The sequence below is a fragment of the Artemia sp. Qi Xiang Cuo genome, chromosome 12 (genome assembly GCF_049724085.1).
Source record: "Artemia sp. Qi Xiang Cuo chromosome 12, ASM4972408v1, whole genome shotgun sequence".
Lineage (NCBI taxonomy): Eukaryota > Metazoa > Arthropoda > Branchiopoda > Anostraca > Artemiidae > Artemia > Artemia sp. Qi Xiang Cuo.
In genome coordinates this window covers 50,899,099-50,925,032 of record NC_142805.1, presented here as the reverse complement: position 1 = coordinate 50,925,032, position 25,934 = coordinate 50,899,099, and the positions used below count along the sequence as shown (strand labels likewise).

General features: G+C 35.0%; 2 protein-coding genes across 2 annotated transcripts in view; one reads left to right on the top strand and one right to left on the bottom strand.

The window, feature by feature from the left end:
- The window catches only part of Tmem214 (Transmembrane protein 214), a 57,920-nt gene extending 40,188 nt beyond the window's left edge, over positions 1–17,732 (top strand). The window contains exons 8-11 of the mRNA XM_089098321.1: positions 2,278–2,374; positions 5,412–5,568; positions 9,328–9,566; positions 14,270–17,732. Coding sequence (XP_088954447.1) covers positions 2,278–2,374; positions 5,412–5,568; positions 9,328–9,566; positions 14,270–14,396 — 620 coding nt within the window. The 3' untranslated portion in view covers positions 14,397–17,732. The remainder of the gene's footprint in view (positions 1–2,277; positions 2,375–5,411; positions 5,569–9,327; positions 9,567–14,269) is intronic.
- A 1,181-nt stretch (positions 17,733–18,913) lies between these two features.
- Bulli (regulator of MON1-CCZ1 complex protein bulli) overlaps positions 18,914–25,934 on the bottom strand; it is a 99,923-nt gene continuing 92,902 nt past the window's right edge. The window contains exons 15-16 of the mRNA XM_089098320.1: positions 22,974–23,128; positions 18,914–19,346 (exon numbers count right to left, since the gene is read on the bottom strand). Of these exons, the coding sequence (XP_088954446.1) occupies positions 19,282–19,346; positions 22,974–23,128 (220 nt within the window). The 3' untranslated portion in view covers positions 18,914–19,281. The remainder of the gene's footprint in view (positions 19,347–22,973; positions 23,129–25,934) is intronic.

Here is a 25,934-nt window from a genome sequence, read left to right as displayed (position 1 = left end):
ATATGGAAAACAATAATAATCTAAGAACGAAAATGTAGTTGAAAAAGCGAATAGATATGACGTCGGTCAATCTTGTTTAGAAACTCCAATTTTTACAGATATTTTCATGCATATAACCTTCCAAAAATATGTTCCCAAAAACTGTTTCATTGGCCGGTGCTATCCGATGTTTAGACATAGACATAGACATAGGTTTATTAAGATCGAACAGCGTAGCCATGGCTAATTTATGTCGTCTTTACAACAATATGAAAAAAAAAAAAAAAAAATACAAATAACACTATAAAAACAATAAAACGTGAATTAAAATAATACTAAGTCTTGTTGTATGCTTCTACGAAAAAGGGGACAAACGTGTTTTTGTAGTGGTTGGTCCTGCAGACAGGGGGTTGTAGCTTCGACTGGGATCTGGTTCTTTGGTTAACAGGAGCATCAGGTGGGAGGACCAGTCTGTGATGGGGCGAAGATAGCAGTGACTTGCCGAGGGACATGATCAGTGATAATCGTCTGTCGCTGAGAGATTCAAGGTTCAGTTCTTGCAAGAGTTTGTTGTAGTCGTCACTTCTGTTACCAACGATTATGTTAACAGCTCGTTTCTGCAAAGATTCAAGGTCATTGCAAAGGTAGTGGGTGCTCTGGACAAAAGGTCCCCAGACAGCGACGGCATATTCGAGTAGAGGTCTCACTTACGTAATATAGGCATTTTTTAGGCTTTGAGTGTCGCAGCCAAACCTGCGCATCAGGACTAGGGTCTGAAGTGATGCATTGCCAGCCTTAATAACCTTCTCCACGTGTTCGGTGAATGTGCAGTCCATCGATAATGTGACTCCGAGAATTTTTGCAGATGGAACAACAGGGAAAGGGACTTGCGGGAATTCCAGATCACGTTTTAAGGGGCAAAACCTGAGGATCATTGATTTATCTGCATTCAGTGTCAACTTGTAACGTTCACAGTCCTCAGAGAAGGATGCCAGAAGGGTCTCGCTGAACTGACGTTCGATTACACCTTCTCTGACGAGGTATTTGAGGACAAATGATAAATCGTCGACGAATTTGAGTCGCTCTTCGAAATTCTGAAGGAGGAAGTTGATGAGGGAGATAAATATGAAACCAGCAAGTCTTGTACCCTGAGGGGCTCCACAGGTAAGTTTAGACCAGTATGAGATCAAGTCACCTTCAAACAATGGAAATACACACTGCACTCTGTCCTGAAGGAAGCTCATCACTAATGCAAGAGACCGCTTCTGTGCGCCCATTGCTCGCATATTTTTTGCTGCCGTAAGATGACAAATCAGGTCAAATGCCTTCCTGAAATCGGCGAGAGCTAGGTCGATGAAGGTACTGCCCTTGTCAAGCCACTTATGTTTCCTTTATCACTGACTTTTTCATGGTTTTCCCGAAATTCTAGGAAAGAAAACTGGGCTCTTCTGATTCCTCTCGAATAACCAACGTTCGTTGTACTCTAACGTTAATGTGAAATGTAAGTTGTAAATTTTGGTTAACGTTAATTTTTGGAGAGAATTGGGGGAACTCATTTTTCTTTCGAGGAAATTGATGGTAAGAATTTTACCTGAGGAAAGAATGGCAAAGTAAAATGGCCATATCAAAAGTGCATGAACGTTGAGGCTCTTGAATGGGAGCCCATGCCTGGAAAAAATAGGGCCCCAAGTAAAAGGAAGAAGAGATAAGAATTGATCTCTTCATAATAATTATGCTTTATAAGGGATATTCCTATAGCTTATATATAAAGATATAAGTTAGGCTATTTGCGTAAAAGAATTACGGATTGACTTAGATTTCTAATGGAGGATTGCTTACAATGTTTTGATAATACCAAAACAAAGTTACAAACTTGTATTTGAGCTTTAAAAAAAAGAAGGAAAAAGATTAAAATTGTACAATAGCCTGCTGATATTTGTTTTTACTTTTTAAGAGGTTTTTTTTCGGGGGAAGGGGGTTGATTATTTGTTACGGGGGAGGTTCACTTCAGTATTCAGTTCCAGGAAATTTGAATGCAGAAGAAAGGCTACTAAACTTCAACATCCCTGTGGCCAGTGTCCACACTTGCAAAAACGATTTTAGAATAATTGGATATTTTACTAACCTATATGCTCTTATTAGTGAAAGGACAGTTGCAGAGGAGATTTTCAACTGTTTACTTAAGCGTCAGCTGACAAGTTTAGACGTACCTATGCCAAGGTCTATAATAAAAATTGCACTAATAAGTTTGGAACTTATTGAACTAAAAATTGAACTAATAACTATTTGCTATTTTAGATGGCAAAATGGGTCAGTTTCTTGAAAGCTCGGGAATAGCCGACCAGTGGAAGGCTGCTCAGAACAGAATTTCTAGTATACTTTTTGAAACACATAGGTAAGGGTTTTGTCCTCTGCTTACGTTTGTTTTATTTGTTTGAAGTTGTATTTTCTGTCAGGAAGAATGCAATGTTTATACTCGTTCATTAAAAGTAAAAGGTTTTTTTTTCTCTTCTCGAAAACCAGTAAGTGCTTTTTACATGTGGTAATATGAATAGATCATTTTATGTTCTATAGATGCCGTTTAAGTTCTATTCAAAGAGTATGGACAACTTACAAGAGTAAAAATTGATGCTAGCGCTGACAAAAAAAAAATACCAACGCCATCTAGCATTTGACATTTTCTGCCGTTTTTCTGTGTAATAATTAGACAAATTTAGTACAATTAGTGCAATTGACAAAATTAGTATAATAATAAGTGTCTGATCTCAGTTTCTGAAAAAAAAAACACGATTTGGAAGCTTGGAAAAAAATGCAAAGGAACAACAAATGATATATGGCTTTGGTAATTATTTTTAGACCCTGGTACCAGTTTCCACTCTTACAAGTTGCCTATACTCGTTGGTTCTACTAAGGATAGACTCATCGGTGAATTTCCATTGGTCTTGTTTCATAAGATGCTAACCATGCTTAGAGCACAGCTGTCGTTTTATTCACAGGTCATAGTCAAAAACCCATTTTCGTCGCCATTAACGGTGGTTTTGAGAATTATGGGGCCTCGTCTGCAGTTTTAACAGCGCACCGTGAAGGTTTGCAAGCAGAAGCGTTTCGTAGTAAAACTAGACTGGCATTCCTTATTGAATTTATTTCTACATTTTCTTGCTTCCCAACTGTTCGAGTGATGCCTATGTAATTTGAATATGTCTTATTAAAGCTTCATAGAGACTATTTTAACCTCTAACTAGTGGGATGGGCTCTATTAAACCCCTAAGACGTTTTACTTTTAATAGATTTCAAGGTTTTGCTATGTAATTAAGCCTTCTCAAAATCCCAATATGTCCCCAGGCATCAATGAGTAATAGGGCCTACTACTATCCTTATATTTATATTTTGAATCATTAGCGCATAGCGATTTTAAGGGATTCCCTTTAATATTGCCTGAATGACCATGGCTTGAAAGTGGTTAGCTTCGTTTATATGTGAATTTGTTTTGAGGAGGAGAGCTGTTGCAAGGGGTATGGGGCCAAGGGTGCCATTGTTGAACCTCTATTAAGACATATTGAAAATCCTTGCATGACTCTTGTTTCAATAAGGTTTAAAAATCCACCCTTTTTTAATGCATACTTAATGTTTTTTAGTTTGTTTTCCTCTACTCACCCACTTTTTTGTTCTTTTCTACTTTTGTCGTTTATATATTTATATCACACATTTGTTTAATTTGTGAACCTTTTTCCCACCTCTTCTCAATGTTTAATTATTTCCAAATTTTATTAATATATGCACTTCCGAATTCGAATCGTTTGAATCTTAAACAAGACAAAGTGTTTTCTTCTGAGAAGTCGGCAATATATATATATATATATATATATATATATATATATATATATATATATATATATATATATATATATATATATATATATATATAAAAAAAAAAAATCTTTTAAAAACTTCGTTTCGAAATGTCAAACAGTGAAAATTTTGTTTTCACAAGAATCTATTTTCAGATTCTGAAGCTCAGAATCTATGAGCTTCACACTCATTTCGCTCAACCTACCGACATTTTTCATGATTGCATCTTTGACTTAGGTCAATTTAATGTCTTAATTTATATAAAGCCCAATCCGTTTTGTGCCCTTCCTTTTCTCTTAAAGTTATAGATCGTTGAGAAAAAAAAACAAGCTTATTTTTTTTGTATTTATTATTTCGATTGAGGACGTGAATGCCTCAATGTTTGCCTCAGATTTATAATAGAAATTCTGAGAAATCTAAATAAATAACTTTGGTAGAAATTTCACAAATATTTGTAAGATACGTACTTGCTATATTTTGGTTTTAGTTTTTATATAGCAATATGGACCTTAAGTTTTTAATCAATAAATTCGGAAATCGCTGGATATCAACATAACTAGAAATAAAAAACCATTGGTGAAATATATATTTACCGATTCGTGGACTTTGTTTCGCACTGTTAACTTTATATTCGTAATAATAAACATCATGAAGTCTTAAATACTAAAATCAAACACTATTTTTGAAATATTTAGCGAATGTATTTGATTTTAGATCTCTGTATCGCAATTTGAGGCTCAGATTTGTTACCAACAAGTCTAGAAAGCTTAAGTACCAACTTTGGTAGAAATCGAACACCATTTGTGAAATACATATTTGGTTTGTTATGATCTTTGACAGTCATACTGCAATCTTAATAATTTTTATTGATTAATATTTAACGAGACGGGTTTTTTGATAAACCTCGCTTCTCCCAGATGAAAGCTTGAACCTTCAGCTCTTGCGAATCGCTTGACCTCACTAGGGTCGCAGAATGGATTGCGTTATTTTGATTGGAATTTTGCATGCATCTCAAATGGATCTGGTCATTTTGACGTCGCAAATTTGGAATAATAATTTTAATGTTCATTCAAAGTTCTTGATGTAAAATTTTCTTCTTTAATCTTGCCCAAATGTAAAACAAATTTTCAATGAAAGTGGTAAAATGAATTCTCTCTGAAAATAATCCAGTGAATAATCCGGAAGTTCATTATTTTGTGAATGACCCAAAAACTTATTTATTTTTTTGCATATAAATATGCTAGTTTCAGTTTTATTATTTTAGGATTTCTACTGAAGACGGTCGCTGTATATGTGACCGAAATATATGGACTTTTGTACCTGGATTTTACTGTCTAAATAAATGGATTTATCCCCATTTGAAAGTTTATTTGTTCGTCTTAGAACGGCAGTGTGGTCTAAGAAAACAACACCTAATTTAAAGGTGTTACGTCGAATATTCATTATTCATGATATTTTTTCTGGCATTTGCTTGAGTTTTACCCAGTTTACTATGAGCCGTTGCGATGTGGGGCTGTCGTAAACAAATATGGTTATCTATTTTCTGTACTCTGTTACAGTCATTATTCATGATATTTTTTCAGGCATTTGCTTGAGTTCTACCCAGTTTACTATGAGCCGTTGCGAGACGGGACTGTCTTTGTCTGGGAATTTCTGGCCAAAATTGCTCATCATTCATCGTTGATTGCTGCTGATGGTTATTATTGGGTTATGGAACGTGCTCCACTTGTTGCTGACAAGGTAAGTAGAATAAATAGGTGCAGTTTTGACTCAACTAGGCCTACTATTCTCAGGGGCACCTGTGAAGGTTGTCATAATTACCCTCGATATTATTGTTCAGCTTACAGATGTCTTTTCTATAGTTTAGTTTTATGGATGTCTCTTTATATTTCGTAGTTTATAGGATTATAAACACTTAAAAAAGAGATATCATTGAAGACAAATCGACTTCGTCCCAAGTTTTCATAATTTTGCAAAAACGTAGGTTTTCAATTCACATGAAAAACTCTTTCAAGATCAAGCGATCGAATTTTAACAAACCTAACTTAATTTTATCGCTAGATTTACTTAGATTTCATTTTTTTTTTTTTTTTTTTTTTATTTTTTTTATTGTGTCGCTTGGGCTGATAATTACAAGAATTAGAATATCCGCCCTAGTAAAGACCTTATAATACCATAGACACCAAATACTGGTATGTTAAGCGATTTCTATGTGTCTTTAGTTTCCGGCAGAATACAAACTATGCGTGAGAGATCAAGTATAGGTTAGATTCCAATCGTGTTTGATTTCGAGCTCAACAGATGGAAAAAATTGAGATAAAGCTAAAAAATTCATCCCCTTGGGTAGCTAAATTATCTCAGGTGTTCTCAATTTTAGCCTGGTTTTCTGATTTTATAAGCTTGTGTTTCAATCTGAGCAATGTTTGGTGTCTAATAATATGAGGTCTTTGCCTCAGAAACGTCATTATTGCCATGTAGGGAATTGTTTTGGCTATAATGCTGTCTCTGCATTAATAGCCACTAAACTGCTTGTAGCGCTGGCAATTTTATAATACTGTTAGAGCTAAAGACGTCCGACTGTAATTTGAATCTGCAACTATTTTCCGAATGACGTTCCCAAATAAGTTCCTCTTCAATTATCTATCTGATAGAAGCTACAAAGTCCGGGGACAAAATGAGCTATCCAATATTTCAGCACTACATGTTGGACTCCTTCAGGGGTCCATACTCAGCCCCCTTCTTTTCTTATTAGTTTTAAGTGAGCTTCAGTTCAGTAGTGATTCAATATCCAAGCTTGAATTTGCAGATGACTTAGTTCTTTGGTCAGCAGGTAGAGATGTAAATATTATTGCCAATAGTATTAACTTAGCATTATATGAATTAGCAACTTTTTCTGCTTCATTTTCCCAACCTATCTCCAAGTCTAAGACAAATGCAATCATATTCCACAACAAAAAGTCTGTCATACCACCAAAATTATTTTTCAACTATGTGGAAATAGAATATGCCGTAGCCCCCAAAATTTCTTGGAGTATACCTGGATCCAAGACTTACTTGGCAAAATCAATTCAACTGTGTAAAAAATTCATGTATGCAAAGGTTACTCATCCTTAAGCGCCTTGCAGGGTCAAAGTGGGCTAATTCCCAAAAAAATACTCTTTGATTTTTACAAGAGGTTTATTCGTTCAAAGATTGAATATGCCATTGACGCATATGTAGAATGTAGTAAAACTAATCTTGCCAAATTACAAACAATCCAAAATATGGCTAGCAAAATTGCCCTAGGGCTTCATGCTCAGTACCCCTCTAATAAAGTGAAACACTTAACCGGCCTGCCCTCTATTTTAGAAAGACGGAATACGCTTATCATCAAACTTATTACAGCAAGATACAAGCTATAGGTTATGAGCATGATATTTTTAAGCTCACTTTGCCAAAAATGGTATCTCCCATAGTTTGACATCTATAAGGTCATGGAAAACATTTAACGAGCTTGTCCCATCTTGGAAACTTGACCCACCCTGTTCAGTCATTTCCTTGACCCCCCAGGATGGCAAATATCACCTCTAAGTGTTTCACTAGAGTTGATACCCTTGCAAAAGACAAATTACCTGCCAATCCAAATACAGACGCTTTTTCATGAGAAAATGACCACTTTTTATCCAGATTCTCTCCAAATTTACACTGATGGCTCGCTTAAAGGCAGCAGATGTGGCTCTGCATCTGTTATCCCAAGTTATGCACTGAATATAAAAACCAGACTTCCTGACAATACTTCCATCCTAAATGCAGAGCTATCGGCAATAAAAAAGGCTTTAAAGGTCATCAATATTAATCCACCGGCTTCCACAAGACTAGTATTACTCTCAGACTCCAAAGGTGCCCTTCAGCTCATTGATAATATCCATTGGAGTGCTAAGGACACAGACCTGAGGACAATGAGAGATCAATTAATCAGTCTCAAAAATAGCCTTATTGAAGTTAAGTTTCAGCATATCCACAGCCACCAAGGCATCAAATATAATGAGGTAGCAGACCAGCTAGCTAGTAGCTCCTTGAATAATTCAGTTAATCCCAATTTGAAGACCCAGGCCTTCAGAGACATACTCAGAAGAAGAGTTCCTTCAAAAACAAAAATGCCCATTCCATCCTTATTTTCATCATGGGCAGATAACATTCTTTATTATAGAATCAAAACCAACTCTTTGATCCTGAGGAAAGAGGAGTTTATTTGGCATAAACGGACCGACCCATATTGCAGATTTTGCAACTCATTTCCAGAATCCTTGAACCACCTGATTTTTGAATGTCAGTGCATCCAGCAAGAAGTAACCAACATTAAGAGAATCTTCAGTAAGACAAAGCTCCAGCCTGACATGAACGTGTTGCTGCTCTCAAACTTACCAGCTAACACTGAAAGACATCTATACAAAAGTATTTTCGATTTCTTAAGCCATAACAATATCTGCGAGTAGTTCACATAGATGGTAGCAAGACTTATTCCTGACCCATCACTCCCCTGTAGATTGAAAATCGTCGTGAGGCCAAAAGGAGACCTAAGTGGACTCCAGAAGGCTTGGCATTTAAGAAGAAGAAGGATGACAATTGTCCTTAGACGGTTAAAAATACTATGTTGCTTGCACTTGTCGCTTCCAAAAATAGTAGAATTTACCTTTTTTATTTGTTTTCCTTGGATTAAATCAAATTGATGATTTGACTATGACTCCGTATTTACCAGAGATTATATAGTGAGAGTGCAATGTGATCATGAAAGCTTTATGTGAATTTTACTTCCCTAATTTTTTCTCTCTTACGTTTGGTCGTGTCCGTATTTCTGAGAATAAAAAAAAACAACTGCAAGTCCAAATAAATTTCCTTAAATCAAACTTGAAACATGATAGGTAAATAAATCTAATTACATTCATAATTTTTTCAGAATAAGGCACTCGGACAAAACATGAGGCTCTGTTCTTGATTTGAGAAATGTCAATAGTGATCTTATCCACTTCTTGCCTAAAATATGTCAAATACCGGCATATACTGACATACGTGATAAACCTTGATTAAAAAAGTTTAAAATTGGACGTATTAACTTACTTCAACGACCTTTTTCATATGCCTATCCTATTTTACATTTGGGTGTTTCTAAAATTGGTTTATTTTAAATTGAAGAAGCGATAACAAAGGATTTACTTGTTCTAAATCTGCAATGATGGAGTTGGTTGGAACTAGCAATAAACTTTCCTTCAGAAATACTTTTGTATAAGTTTCAGAAAAAAAATCCAGGGGTATACCTGTGCATACACAGGAAAATGAGGTACTTTCCCGTGGTACTGGACCGAAGGATCCCTTCACGGGAAAATTGGAATTAGCTGTCATAGGATGCATCTTTTCTCAATTTTTATCCCCATTGGGAAAATTTGTCTTATATTTTTATGATATTCTTTAAAATTTACTTTGTTATTTCTTTATCGTTCAGCTTATTTATCCAATTTTCAGGTTGAAGAATCCTTCCCAGGAACCAAGGCTAAAGTAGTCAGTTTGTATGGGTCGCTATATGACAACATGATATACTACTCAAACGCTCTTGTTGAATTTGCTCGCCCATTAGGACAGAAGATTGTTGAAAACGTTTTGTTGATGGTTGATTTCACTCAAGTAAAATTTCAAGAATATCTACCCGTTTTTATGTCAATCCCCGAGAAAGCTGGCAATTTTGTGAAAAACACTGTCCTAAAGTAAGTTGATGTTTTTTTTCTTATTTTTGGGTTTTTTTTTTTTTTTTTTTTTTTTTGTGTGTGTGTAAAAAAGAAGTTAGCTTTATAACTCAACTTGAAGTATAAAAAATCCTTACATGCAGTAGAGAACAGAAAGAAATCCCTACAGCATCAGTCTGAAGGGAGGACCTTGGGGAAACTGAATCCTTAAATGGATGTATGACTTTTTTATATTCCCGCCCCCTCCCGTTCGTTTCCTACTTTTAAACAACCTTTGATACCCTTTCAATAGTTATGTCGGATATTTACTCAAATATCCGACATAAATTTTTAGTGCAACCAAAACTCAAAGTTTTATTTGATGGTAAGAGGGGGGGGGCGTATTCTCGTGCCCTACCCATTTAGCTGACTGTAGAAAAAAATGAAGAAAAGAAGGGGAATGCTCATATTAGATACGATAGCTACACAATAGCATTTTCTTAATTACTGAATTTGCAAATTTCGAATGTGTGTCGTAAATAAAAAGAGTTGGTTGTTGTAATTAGTGAAATGCCTAGTTTCCCCGTGGTAGTTGTGACACTTCGTCACAAGACAAGTCCTAAGGGTTCTTCAACCTTTTAAAACCCTTTCCCTCCGTAGGTGCAGTCGTGAATCCTTCCCTCATGTTAATCGAGAAGGTAATCTAAGTTATAGTTGCACAGCCAGTGAGAATTTACAGCATGATAAGATTCACTTGTAAAGCATTTCAAGGTGGGAAGGAACAGTCGTAAGATTTTAAATAATAACAGGAATATACTTGATATTCGTTTCAGGTTAATGTTTAATATTTATACTTTTTAAAGATCACCAGCTCAGGACTGAAATCCGAAAATTTCCCAGGAGTGGCAGACCTGGGTAGGACACAAGTATTTTTTGTTCCAAATTTGTCTAATTTGTCCGTCGATTACTTGAATCTCTAGGTCTTTCTTCCTGAGAAATATCATTATACCTTGTTTCTAATGAAAAATCACGTCTAAAAAATCCAAATAAATACAAAAAAAAGATTTTTCAAGAGAGTGAAAAACAGTTTTGAAGTTTTTTAGAAAAAAATGCTAGGAAAAAAGTTCGATGTTGAAAATGTGCTTTATGATACTTCCCTTGTGGCAATTTAAATAATAATGACTATCCCCTTTGAACTGGTTAAATCAAACAACATTGTTATCATTTTCATTCTACTCAGCATGAAAATTTGACCCCACTTGCCTACCCGAAAAGGGTTAAAATCAATAATTTCATCGACAATTGATGAATAGAGCTCTGAAGTTAGATCAGAAATTAGAGGTCTTTTGAGGAACATCGTGCAAAAAAGCAGGATATAATGTGATATACGGAATGGGATGTACTAAACTGGCTTCTGTAAAAAAAAGACATAAAAGATCTTAATAACCGTTGACGGCCTTCCAAGCAATTATTATTGACATGTATCCATTTACTGGATTGACACTAAGTACCGTCTAACAATTTTGCCCAAAACTATTTAGGCTTAGCATAGGTCTTCCCACGTTGGCTGTTGCAAAAAGCGACAACGTTGCCTCCATGCCAACCTCTCCACCGCTTTGAGTCAAAGATCTTCAAGGGACAACATTGACAGCGTTTAAAACTACATTCTCCAGCATTTAAATTTCTTTCATCTGTCTCGTAGCCATTGCAGATCTGACCAGCTGTGCAATTGAATTTTCTTAGAATTTCCACTTAATTCCAGATACTTTAGATGACTTAATTTGAGCACGATAAGCTCCGAAAAGTGTGAGTTCTAAAGCCTTTTAAGGATCGTCACCTTAATTGAGGATAAGTATAAGTATATCTGGTCCTTATCTTACGAAGCAATGTTGGCTCAAGAGAATTTTTGTCTGTGGAATGGAGTTGTCATCCACGCAACCTATGTTATTATCCAATAATCAAGACTAACAGCATGTCATTGAGAGATTGATAATTAGTGTTGTTGTTATTATGTATTTTTCCACTCACAATATACAATAGTACACAATGTGGGGTAACACTAAAAAAAACAAAACAATAACAAATAAAAAACAAACAAAGAGAGAATAAGAACAATAATTCACAGCTGAAAAAACTTGATAAGGGATGAAGCGGAGAAATGCGGACGTAAACTGTATTTAGTTTTATTATTATTACTATTTATATTTCAGTCACGCTATACAATAATATAGTTTGAAACACATTAAAGGAATACAAATAACTAAATTAAAAAAAAGAAAAATCTCCCCAGTGAAAGAACTTAATAGGGCGACGATGTTGAGAAATACGAACGCAGGCTGTGTTTGGAGCTTTCTGTGCTGTATTTATGGTTTTACTATAATATCAGGGACAAGAAATTTCTAATAAGAACCTGTTTTTTTGTCCAAGGCGGAAGAAATATAAGAATTTGTCACATCTGAAACAATCCAGATTTTTTAAAATTATTTTTCCTTAAGAAGGGGAACAAATCCAGGAGCAAAAAGAATTGAATAATGAAAGAAAGTTGAACAAAGCTTGGTCAACGCATGACTGTTATATATCCCTCTATTAGCAACAATTGTAGCATAATTGAATGTTCTTGTTAACATCTGAGACTGTGTGCCAGTGCAGGCTTGGAAGGCTGCTAGTGACAGAATTACCAAGCCAGCCGAGATAATCCACAAGAAGAATAGTAAAATGATGACACAGAAGGGGAGAACTAGAAATTTTGTTGAAAGACAGAAATTGACATTTATATACGTTAAGAGAAAGGCCTATATCCGAAAAAAGAATTATCAATAAGAGAAACCATATTGCAAACACCGGTCTTAGTACGGCTTATGAGAAGAAGGTTATCAGTATAGGCAAGATATGAAAAGCGGAAAAAAAACAGATGGATTCTTCAGTTATTACCTATGTTAGATATCTTTGTATCCACTACTTTAAAAACAGTTATTATATGGCACAAATTTAGAATGCATTCTAAGTCCTTGAGAACTAAGGACCTGTTATACCTTATATTTTTATGCTGAAAAAAAAAATGAAACATTAATTACAAATATTTCGGTGCTTTATTTATTTATTGGGGAGAAGGGGGCACACACTATAAAATACTGCGCGTGTTTCGTATACGTAGATAATTTGAAGTTTAATTTAAAGGGGAATTTCGTAGATCAAGATTTGAAGCTTTCACATAATTTTTTTTTATTTGTATTCTCTTCTTCTTTTGTTTTGTAGTTTATGATGTCGCATAATCATTGTTCTTGGGACTTATTCATTGGATTTCAGTATGATGTTACTTTATGAAACATCATACATCAAACGTCAAACTTCTGCGCTTATGCTGACCGTCAATTCACGAAAGTGTTAAGGGGAAAAAAATATTTTTTAGAATTAAAGGGGGCAGTTTTTGCAATATAAAAAACTGAGAATACCCCAACTCTCTCTGATATTTCTTCAAAGACCCGTCTCCCTTCTATTCTGTGTTTTATGAACGTTTATATATCAGAACAGTCACTATATCAAAAACTTTTCAGAAGCATCATTTGATTTTAATATTTACCATATGCTGTTTTTGTATAAATGACTCTTTTATTCCTTTGCTGAATTTTGCTAAAGAATTTCAATTTCTTCCCCCTCCCCCCCCCCCAATTCTTGAATAATAAATGTGTTTTCACATAATCATTGATTCAGTCAAAAAAGGTTTCGTTGTTACAAACAGTAAATAAATGAAAGAAGCAAAACCGGTGGAAATGGTTATATATGGATAAAGTAATTCGTGCTAATTAAAGAAGATTTAAAAGAAATAGTGTGAAAATTGCCGAATATTTTCATTAAAAATTGGACTGTTGATTGAGGAATATAAATTTGAATCATAACAATTTGTATTTATATCACCAATGAGAGAGGCCAAATCTACAACGAACCCCATTTTATTGAATAACCATTGAAGAATAGTTTCTTAGTTTATTTGGTTACTGTACCTAATCAGAATGTCATCTGGCTGGCGTGGAGAGCGCCGTCAGACTCTTCTAGGAACGCCAGTCTCCAGTGATGTTGTAAGCATCACTGATGGCGATTCAATTTCTTGCAGGAGTAAGTTTTGTCAAAGAGCTGTTTCAGATCGTCACGCAGCCAAGAGTTTAACTAAACTTCTCATAGGTTGCATGGTAGAATGGGTCGAAAGTTTCGAAAGTTGCTAAATACTCCCGTTAGAGTTCTTAATAGTTTCAACTCGAAATTATTAAGAACTTTAACAGGAGTATTTAGTAGCAACCATACAAGATGAACTAGCCCTCGCTGAACACGCTTATCTATTTAAACTGAAAGTGACGACTGAGCAGAAAGACCTCTCAACAAGTTGCTATTGATACACTTGAACCAGAGGGGTCTCTGAACTTAATTATTTATGCAATTTTAACAAAGTCACATTTGTCAATGTAAGTAACCCCCTCCTCTTTTTTATCAGGATGGGGGAGGAGCCATTCAGAACTACTTAGAGGGTTCCTCAAGGGCCTATATAATGCTATGATCTAATATGCAAGGTATGTAATGCTTTTATAGTTTGACAAGAGGGAAAATATCTGGCTTTTAAACTTTCATGGGGACCAATTTCTATTAGGAGATTTAATTTTAAAAAAAAAGTATAAGAAAGACGGTTCTTAAAGTGCGTAAATAGTCCTTCTAGTCATAGGCCGTAATTCATTTTGCCTTTTTTTTTCTTTTAGGTATGATGACGTATCTTGGGAAGTAATAAGAAAAGATGTTTATGAAGCCATGGCCTTATTTTATAAAAGAATGAATGAATCATATCACAATTTGCTTCATAGTTTGGGACTCTGTTCTGGTCATTAGTTGCTATGTGTTTGAGAAACATTGAATCTTTCATTTCCATTAATTCATTTTTTTCTATTTTTTTAATTGTTCTTTTTTTTTCTGTGGTAGTTGGGGACCAAAGAAGGCTTGAATTAGATAGAACAAGTTATGTTTCCTAAGGATTTCTCTCCCTTAGTGTCTATTATCTAGCCATTGCCTTATGTAGGGTTTTGTCTGTTTTAGAAGTTTGCATATTTTCAAATGATACTGATAATGCTTATTACATTTCCTTTCCTTAAGCTTAATTGGATGCAGTTATGTAGACAACACCCAACCCAAAAAGTTAGGAGAGTAATTATACTCTGAGGATCATAATTTTAAAAAATACAAGATTCGAATCGCTTCTTACTACTTAATGGTCCGTCACTAGTGTTTGAAATCAGACAATTGCTAGTACAGATTACCAGCTAGATTAGTCCATAAAACAGAGATTAGCCCATGAGGCCCGTATGAGCCCAATATCCCATATCAGCCCATATAAATTAGCCCATAAAGACCATATTCCAGCGACAAATTTGCTCCATAAAATGTGGAACGGGAATTAAGCTTATATTAAAAGTCACGTATTCTGAAAGCTTATACTGAAAGATTTAAAGTCAAGTTGTTTCTCGATCACAATTTTGAATTGGCTACTTTGATTTTGGAGAAACATTCCAAAGTGTTTGGTATCTTACAGTTAAATATTGTAATTTTATACTAAACATAGTGGGAAAATATCAATTAATTCTTTAATTTTTGCTGTTGATATGTTTAAACCGGATTCTCTTATTCCATTATGTTAGGGGTTGGTTACTTTTAAGAATAACGCCATCTAACTTGAACTTTTTTTTTTATGTCGGTGTATGGATTATATAGAAAAATTTGACTAGAAGTTTGAGAATGAATTTCTGAACTTACTTCCTCTTCTCAAGAAATCCATTTTGTTTCTCAAATCAAATTTAAATTTATGTTTTCTCCTGTCTGTCTTATTTATTAAACTTTGGCTATAAATATGCAACACTACATATAAGTGATCATTCCACTTTTTTTGAATTTTATTGGAGGATGAAATTTTTTGCATTTGAACTTGGTAGCATTTCATTGGATCTAAAATTTTTTTGAATAGTTTAGTCCTCAAAAATCTACAAAAAGACATCAATGTCTAGACATAATCCTTTAGTAAAAATATATAAAAAATAATTAATTTTTTCTAAAAAGTAAGTTGGATTGCTTTATGTAAAAAAAGAGCTTAAATGTGAAAATGATTCTTGCATCAGACTTTATTCCCTTTTTGATGAAAAAAAATCTTAATAAATTTTGTCACTCTGACATAAAGTAAATCTGTTTTTTTCCTTCTATTTCTTTCTTCGTAAAGTTCAGTTTAAATAAGGAGTCTAAACTTGTTTTTCTTCAATTTTGATAGAAGTTTAGCCAACTTGATCAACTTATCATGCCTTGACATGGCTAGCATATTCAAAAGTTGATTATTTTTACATTGTAAGTTACATGCAAAACTGTTCAAATTTGGGGCTTCGTAATCTAAATTCCAAGTTTAGGTTTACAGTAAGAAAAATCCTCCTGTGATATAGTTATGATTTTGTAAGGTGCTGTTCAATGGTGTGGTTTCAAAATAAAAGTTATAATTTGTAAGGCTTTGTCTGTTCGTCTCTTCATAGCATATTGTCCACAAGAGTACATATGTGCTCATGGGTGAACTAGCACATCCTAACAGCACTAGTGAGTTACAGGCTGTTCAAAATTTCTGTTGTTGCTTTCTTTTCAGCAAACAGAATATTAGAAGTAAGGAAATTAAATGTGTTAATTCAAGCTCAAGTGTTTTATTTATTGTTATTGAGGTTTTAGTAGCTTTTTATTAGTATCTAAGCTGTTGTCGTTTTTTTTTTTTTCAATTATGTGTCACTCAATCAAGCCTCATGATACGATAAAACTTTACGATAAAACAATTTTGTTTGTCAAATTTTATCGACTAAGATCATCCTTCAATGAGCTGTGGTGTCTGGCTCAGGATCGTCTGACGTGGAGGTCAAATTCTACTGCCCCATACGCCACTAGGCGTCGGAGGATCGAAGTCTAGAATGCTTATAGTATATGGAATACATTTATTATATAAAGCACATTTTTTCCTGCAAGCGACTATTGAGCGCATTCTTCATCGCAGCTAAGAAAATGACTTCGAATAAGCCTTAAAACATGGCTCAAAGCCAGTTTCACTTAGAGTGTATGCGAAACTTGATTACTAAGTTTAATTTCCAGGTTTTGTCAATATCAATTTTAAAATGGGCCAGGTTAAGCGTAACAGCCGATGATCGTGTCTTAGACCTGAATTTACGGATGTCTCGTGGTACAGAAAATTGAGGTTACATATGTTCCGCAGGTTCACACAGGATTAACGTTTGCTTCTTATGACAGTTACCATTATGACATTTAGGATACCACTTCTTATGACATTAGGATACCATTTATGCACTATCAGTTGTTTTGTTTAGCAACTAATGGACTAAAAAAAAGTCAAATTTAACATACATCTAGGCAAATTTCCTAAACAACAGCCTTGGAAGATGAATGACTATCAACGGCAGCGCTACTGCTACGTCTAAGCAACGAGCGAAGTGGCTTCAATGAGTTTTTTACTTCTTCTGACCAGGGTATTTTGTATAGAAGGACAGATCGTAGAAACTTCGAAGGGAGCTCATTCGATTAAAAAAAAAACATTCTAATGCCCCTTTTAAGAATCAAAACTGGTGGGAGGGCATCCAGCCTCCCACCATTGCACTTTTTTGGAACTTGGCCCTCCTTTGACGCCTCAGAGACATCTGATCAAAATTTGAGATAGCCATTTTGTACAAAATAGTTGAAAAAAAACTGGCTTGGCATTGGTGTCAAGTCAAAACCGAATCAGGTCATTTAAACGGATTTATTGGACATTATTGCTAGGAATCATTAACAACTGATTTTAAAACTCTGGAAATCACAAATTTCTTCCAAGGATATAAAATTAATCCGGATCTTATGTGCACGCAAATGAATAGAGGACAGTCTTCTAAAACGAACAAGTCAAGAGCCTGCGAAAAAGCAGTTTTATTGATGAATTAACGGAATGAACAAGAAACCAAAAGTGCTAACTTCTGGTCATCAGGTGATGCTCACATCAAATTTTCACCTCTTATTTACCTTTTTCGCTTGGAAGCCCAAGAATAAGTCTTTTTTTCAAATCTTTTAGTGCACAGTATTATTTTATTAGCATACCCTTCTTCAGGAATTTCGATGTTTTGCGGTTACAACCATTTGAAAGAACATTCCGACTAGTCCCCGAAGCCACACCACGTCAACATGACGCCGGGAAATGTCTGATTTAGTATTGGCGGCGGCGCGCTGCCATGCGCGCCGAAATTTTTTTGGAGGCGCGCCGCGAATTTTAGACCGGCGGCACGCCACGGCGTGCCAATTTTTCTGATTAGAAATAATAATAAAAATTCCACTTCATTAAGCACGTTCAACCTCAATTTTAGTAAGGATTTTTAAATGGTTGGCTAATAAGATACAAGAACAATATAACATCCGAAAAATCAGAAATAAAAATGAACAGAATTTTAAAGTGGAAGGTAGAATTTTTGTTTCAAGAAAAATTTCTTCTTCTCCTTCCTACGAACCAATATACATGGCGAGCCCAAGATGACAGTATTTAACTTTAAGAAACAGATTAGCCGGGATGACGGTTGAAGCCCAGAGATCGATATCGATAACCAAAAAAGAGAGAAAAAAACGAAGGCGTATTAGTGACGCCGCCGTCGATTGAATCAGCGGCGGCGTCAGCGCGCTGATGCACGCTCGGGGGCGCGCCACCGTTTTTTTTTGGGGCGGGGCCCCGCCGACTTTTCGGTGTGGCTTCGGGGTCTAATTCTGACGAAGGTAAAGTTTTCAACATTTACAGAGAAGATTAACAACAGTGTTTGCTCGTTGAAATCGTAAACTGAATAAAGCTTATCACAGGCAAAATACTATCTGTAATTGAAAGACAATTTTAAAGTTTATAACTAGATTACTTTGGCCACCATACACGTAGTTCTAGAAAAAAAGTTAGCCAGAAAGTATAGCTAGCATAGCCAGAGATGGTACCACTTTAATAAAAACAGACCAGCAATAAGAATAAAACATAAGTAGTGAGCAATTTGCTTCCGATTATAAAAAAAAAACAAAAAACGGTAGATAAGACTATACGACGTACTTCCTGTGTGCATACATGAAACGAGGAATTCTTCCCAAAGATCTGTCCAAAGCCCCCCCCCCCCTTTTGGAAGTTCAAGATTATGGCTCGACAAAGGACCTTGTATTGTTTCTAACCTTTACCTTGAGGAGGAAAGGGGGAGTAAAAAATCCTGTGATATACCAATTTCCACTAAGATCCTACCCTACACACGTGACTAAATTACATATTACCAGTAGAAAAAATCTGAACGAGCTTATTAAATTTATTCAAATTAAAGATTTCTTTTTCTAAAGGAGGTAAAATTCAATGCATTGAGGCAGCAGCACCAAGAACTTCGGGCTATCAATTGCCTCCAATTATTTAGGAGAAAACTTTCTATGTTTAAATCGGCTCCGCCAGGCATTCTAATAAGAAGTAATTTTGGACTAAGGGGATAATCTTGCCAATAAAGACATTTTTTTTAAATCGTTTATATCCATAATAGTTCAAGACTGGGACCCTACCGTAAGCATTTGGGATGCGTATAAACGAAAGGAAAAAAAAAAATCCAATATCTAATTTTTGTAGAGTTTTCACGACTCTCACGCCTTGCTTAGAATGTTCTTCCTCGAAGCGTTACTCAAGACATTTTATAAGAAAACATTCTTTCGGAGGGGATCAAAGAGATGTTGGTTTTCCAAATTCTTCAGTGAACGTTTTGACGAAATCTTCGCATCTCTCACCTAAAAAAAGAAAACAAAATCGTATCCCTGAACTAGTAATTAAATGTATTTCTCTTCTAAGCCATTGAGGTGTAACTTGAGAAATCCATACTTGAGTACTGCTTTTCACTGTTTTATAATTCAAGCCATTCAAAAATTGAGCTAACCAAGACCCCAGAACAGACAGCAGATAAAACTAAAAAGAAAGATTCATTGCTAGTTTCGAATTTCACTAACCTCGATAGTATTATTAGTAAAGAGGGAGGGTGCAGTGAATATTTTAAAAGTAGAATAACCAAGGTCCAAGGTGTATTTTCACCGTTGAAAAGGTTTGGAATAATAGGAAAATGAGTCTGCAAACTAAGATTAGAATATTGGGAGCTACGGAGATGACAGTGGTCAAGTATGGTTGTAAAGCGTGGGTGTTCCAAAAGACGGAGGAGGATTTGTTAGATATTTTGCCGAAAAATTGCCAACAAATTCTTCTGGGTAGCCGAGGTGACTGACTGCATCTCAAACAGTAAGCTGTACGAAAAACGTGGTTCAATCCGGCTTTTTAGGGCTATAATGAGAGAAAGGTTGAGATGGCCAGAAAACGTCCATTGGATGAAGGATGACAAATTGGGAAAGATAGTCCTTGTCGGTCAACCGTCTAGGGTCAAGCGAAAAGAAAATCGTCCCCGAATGGGATGGGAGGATGACGTAAGGAAAGATTCAAGCAAATTGGAACTTCTAGGGAGGATGTAAAGAGAGGGACTTTGACCTCAGGTGGCTTGGTGCTCCAACGAGTTGCTAGTAGTAGTAGTAGCAGTTTGGCTTTAATATACCAATCACCTGGCTAAATATTTTTTTTTTATATTTGCTAATGTGCTTCAAAGTGGACAGTGTTTCTAAGTGCTTAGTCAGTACAGTTTTTATGACAATTATTTAGTGTTTAATAACAACAAAACTGCTGGTCGTTTTTGATACTAGCCCTTATCGTTGGAGACTGTCTTTGTGAATTTATAAAATATGTAAAATCAAAAAATTAAGTCAGATTGCATAGATATCAGTTGAATTTTACTTCCTTTTTTCTTTGCTTCACTTGTTTTTATATTTGTATTCTATATTAGAAAATAACTTCTAAGGTCTGACAAAAGACACTAATAGTAAAATAGACCATCAGCCTTTTGTTTTGGTAAAAGAAGAATCTAAAAAAAGAAAGAACAATTTCTTTCCTTGACTCAACTCCAAAGATGCACTTGAATGAGCGCGCGCCCTTACATGACATTGCCAAAAAAAAAAAAAAAAAAAAAAAAAAGAAATCATAAATTTGTGTCTGCAAAGTCTATGTTTGTATGATTGTTTAACTTTTTCCTTGACACATTCTTAAAAAAATAAATGAAAATAAAACAAAGGTATGTGAAGCTCCCCGCCCCCCCCCCCCCCGTACTTCCTGACATAACTTTTGAGTTTTCGACCACAACCTCCGCAGAACAGCCAAAATCGGGCAGGTCGATGATTAATAAGTATAATGGCTTTAATTGGAGGAAGCAGGGGGTATTTGCCTCCCCTCAGATTTCGAAAAATACCCTTAGGGGGGGGGGGATATTTTAGTTGAAAGTACCTTTTTGGTGATTTTATTAGAAAAAAAAAATTGAAAAACAAATTTGCTCCCTACGAATTTTGAAAAATACATTTCGCCCCAAACCTAAATTTCTGTGAATTGACGCCAATAAATAAGTGATAACTTTGAAAAAAAAGAAATATAGAGCACCTATACAAAATAATATGATGTAGAGTAAAACAAAATGACAAAAATCTACGAAAGCTGTCAAGTAGAAAGGCTACTAAAATTAATTTCCCACAGTTAAAAGCATACACCAGCAGAATGATGACTTTGGTTTGGTGTGCGCGTAACTAAACTCTCGTGTATCTGACCTCAGGTGCAACTGAACCTCCGTGTAACTGAACCCTCCTGCAACTGAACCTTCGTGCAACTTAACCTCATTTAACTGAACTGCAGTGCGACTAAACACCCCTGCAACTGAACCCTCGTGGAAATGAAACCCCGTGTAACTGAACCCCATTTAACCGAATACTCGTTCAACTGAACCTACTGTTGCAACCATGACCTTCAAATGTGTTTGGGCCAAGGGCATGAAAAATTTCGCTAATTTTCAAATATATAAGACAGAAGGATAAATTGTTGTTTTTCAGAGGGAGGAGAACAGTTTTACGTTGAAGCGGCATATAATAATAAGAGGACATATAAGAATCAACCAATAAATAAAGACCATTTCATTAGAGTCAGCTTTTGTCATAAAGTTAGACGGGGGTTGAATTGAATGAGGTTTGAATTAAATCAGAGTAGAATTGCACGGAAGTTAAGTTGAACGGAGGTTGAGTTCTACGAAGGTTGAATTACACGGTTGTTGAGTTGAAAGAGGGTTCAGATGATGGTTGAGTTGCACGGATATTGAGTTGAGCGAGGGTTCAATTAAACGGGGGCTGGATTGCACGAGGGTTCATTCTTACGAGTTTGAGTTAAACTAGGGTTCAGTTAAGAGGTTTGCGTTGCACGGATATTGAGGTGAGCGAGGGTTGAGCTGCATTGGGGTTCAGTTAAATGGGACTTCACTGCTTGAACAGTCCTATGTCTCTTTTTATCAGGTTACTTTGTTACTTTGTTCTTTAATGTACTTTGTTCTTTAATGTATTGAATAAAAAAAAAGTTCGTGATCCAGCATGTTTCTCTCTGTCGGAAATTCTCTATCGAGTTTTCTCTCTGTCAGGAATTTAATATGTTGTGTAAATATGGTATTAATAATGAAACCTTGAACCAGCAAGAAATCTTATTCAGGAAATGAATCATTCGTCAACTAAACCGTCACTAGACGGTTAATGAATATTAAGGCTAATGAGGTTGTAAGTATCCCTTGCATGTATCTTATTTCCTGTATCCGGTCCATCTATCTTTTTGTAACTCAAATAAAATTCAAATTCCTCCCACTCCGTCAATAAGATCAGATTTCAATCCCATGACAAAGGGTCATATTGTTAAAGATACTTTAGGTTGATAGGGTCGGTAATGTTACTTGTTTGGCCCCTTAACAGATTACCCAAAAAATTTGATGATAGAATAAGCTCATTTCCTTATGATTTTTGTTCTTTTCTTTTTCATTTCTATTTTTCTTTTCATCCCTTTTTTCCTTGTGTATGGACAAAACATAATAAATATACAGATAAGATTTTTTTGCCTTTGTAATAGGGTGCTAGATGATTTTTCGATTATCAGACGATTTTTTTTCTTATCATAGAAAGAGAGAGAAAGAGGAAGAACGAGAGAGAGAGAGAGAGAGAGACAGAGAGACAGAGAGAGAGAGAGTGAGAGAGAGAAAGAGAGAGAGAGAGAGAGAGAAAGAAAGAGAGAGAGTGAGAAAGAGAGAGACAGTGAGAAAGAGAGAGAGAGACAGAGACCGGAGAGACAGAGAGAGAGAGAGCGGAGAGAGAGATAGAGAGAGAGAGAGATATTCTTTTTCAAAAAAGAATTTAATCCGGTATATATACATTTGAATATGAGTAATTTACCATAAAAGACAAGTATAAATACCGTACAGGGTAATAATCCTTTATCATTAAACTATTAGGAGGAACAGGAAAGTCTACCTTTGGCAAAAATAGAGCTCCCTCTAAGCTTAACATTCCTTTGTTCAAAGAAATTATAAACTGAGAAAAATGCTTTGAAGTCTCCAGCATTGCTTACTGCTTCCAAGAATTTTCTCGCTGAAATGGAATCTCCAAGGCCAGTATTCCTCGCATATCTGAAATAATGATAGTACTATTAATTAACTTCACGTTTTTATACAGTAGGTTCTACAAACCCAGACATACAGAGACCAAACTTCTATAGGAAGAGCACATGAAAGAAGCATACGTGGGATGCGAGCCTTCGGGGTCGTGTCCCCTCAAGTTCTTGAGATTTGTAAAATTTTTCTGATGATTTTTTACGTTTTTTTCATTTCAAATCATCGTTTTTTTTGTATTATTTCCAACGTTTAATTCCCCTTTAAAACATAAGGCTCGTCCAAAATATGTTGCCACGTACATACACAGTCCTCGGATGCACCTCATCATGGGGAGAACAATACATCCATTGCTCTCCCATATGTAGTTATGATATTTTACGCACTGCTTCTTCACTCAGACATATTTGTTTTACTTATCAATTTCAGCTTTCAGAGCAATTGGCTCATTCATTATAAACAAAAGAAGAAAATCAAACCATTTCTTTCACAACAAAATTGCAAACTAAAATTCAGGCCGCCAACTCGTCGATGCTTGACCCTTATTTAACCCGATGAATATTTTCACCATCGATCATTCTGCTTCGAATTTTTGGGTTCACCATATCTTCTGTTTTTGACTAGCTCAAGGAGCATACCTACCAAAACAACAGTTTGATCCTGCAATTCGTACCTTTGTTTAAACAGTAACTGACAAATTTAACTTCATAGATCGACAGAATCGCAAAGGGAACGATAGAATTGTGTAAATATGGCTACATTTTCTTACCCTCATGCAAATAAAAACAGAAAAAAGTATTCCAGGTGCCAATCCCCAGCTCTGAGCGTAATACAGTATAAAAATTGGCGAACTCAAAAAAGAAAAAGAAAAAAAAAAGAAAAAAGGAAGGTCTCTCTTATGAAATTAGGTATATTGAAGATTACGAGACAAGAACAACGTACGCCAATTACAAATCCACCTTCACATGTTTTTTATCATAGCGTCACAATTCTAGTCAATTCTTGTTTTTTTTTTCAGCAAATATTTGGATGTTTATTTATCCAAGTAGTTCTGAATTACTTTTGCGACATATTTCAAACGTCTAGATTTATAGTTTCACAGTTTACTCGGACCAAAAAAGAAAAAAAAACCAAAAAAACAACTAAGTAATGTACACTTGATTTCATATACATGTATAGAAAAAAGGAAACATCAGTGCTACCCAAGCTAAAAGTTGATTTTTTTTTTATTTTTAAGATGGAGGGCTGAAACCTCCTGCTAAGGTTATCGACTATGATGATGTCAATAATACACTTTTTATTTTAGTCTGTCACCGTTTTCGAGGGGTTTTAAGCTCCTTTTTGGAATTCCTGCTAAGTTATTTTCGTTATTACTTTTTAATTTTCAGCTTAACAAGGAAAACAGCTACTATTACCGAATTAGGGGTAAATGACGATTCTTTTACGTTTGAAAATTTATTCTGAAGTTTTTTTTTAATTTTCGTTCACTATGACTGTGCCTCGCTCTTTACTAGGTTGCACCTATTGCTGCAACCACAATATAGATAGAAGAATTGAATATATAACAAAGAGAGGTTATTAGTTGTTCTGGTGCTTCTTTGCGCTACCAGGTTCATCAAAAGTGTCTCATATATGGCTAGACCTTTGCTATTCAAATCAGTGCATCTTACGAATTTATTGAATCTTCACTTAGAAAAATAACTGATGGCTTTAACAGAATAGCCTCTCCGGGGAAACGTTCTCAAAATGACATGTAACATTAGACAAAATTGTCTTATTACAGTGACACAAAAACAGAAATCTTGCATGAAAGTGAGCAGTAGTACTTTACTTTTAGATTACATTTAGAGAGAGAGAGAGAACGGTTTATTACGCAGCTTTCGTAGCTCTTGGCTAATTTATAGTTGCAAAAACATTACATGTTAAACATAGACATAAAAAAGGGCACAAATGAATTACAACATCGGTATGTTCGTGCACGCATAGGTGTCAGTTTATCAACACCACGTCCAACCTTGTTCCTTAGATAAGAGGTTTCTCCCTTCCGGCATGTGGTAATTTTCTCTTTTTCTAAAGATTTTCTTTGTGGTGGTAAAAGTAATATTCATAGACATCTTCCTTGTGGTGGTCAAAGTCACATTTGTAGACGTCTTCTGTGGATGCTTGTCCAGTTAAGACAATCTCAAACTAGTTGTTATCCCTTCTGGAATGTAACAATTTTCTCTTTTTCTAAAAGGCCTTCCTTGTGGTGATGACAGTAATATTCAGAAACATCTTCCTTTGGATACTTGCCCAGTTAAGACAATCTCGAGTTGGGTATACTCAAAAACCAAAATCTCAGGGTAGATACGGTTCCAAAACTTAGATAGAATGGATTCTCAAACTGCATACGCAAATCTTTTTTGTAGCTGCGGATAAGTGTTTACGATTTGTGAAGGGTTCAGCATTCTTTAACCCAGTACAGTGTTACTTCCAGCATACAGGCTGTAAGTTTTCAACTATACAAGACGGTGTAAGACAAACTTCGTCATATCCAGTACTTTCTGACTTTCTAATAAAAGCTAAATATATATATATATATATATATATATATATATATATATATATATATATATATATATATATATATATATATATATATATATATATATATATATATATATATATATATATATATATATATATATATATATATATATATATATATATATATATATATATATATATATATATATATATATATATATATATATATATATATATATATATATATATATATATATATATATATATATATATATATATATATATAAGACAGTCAGTT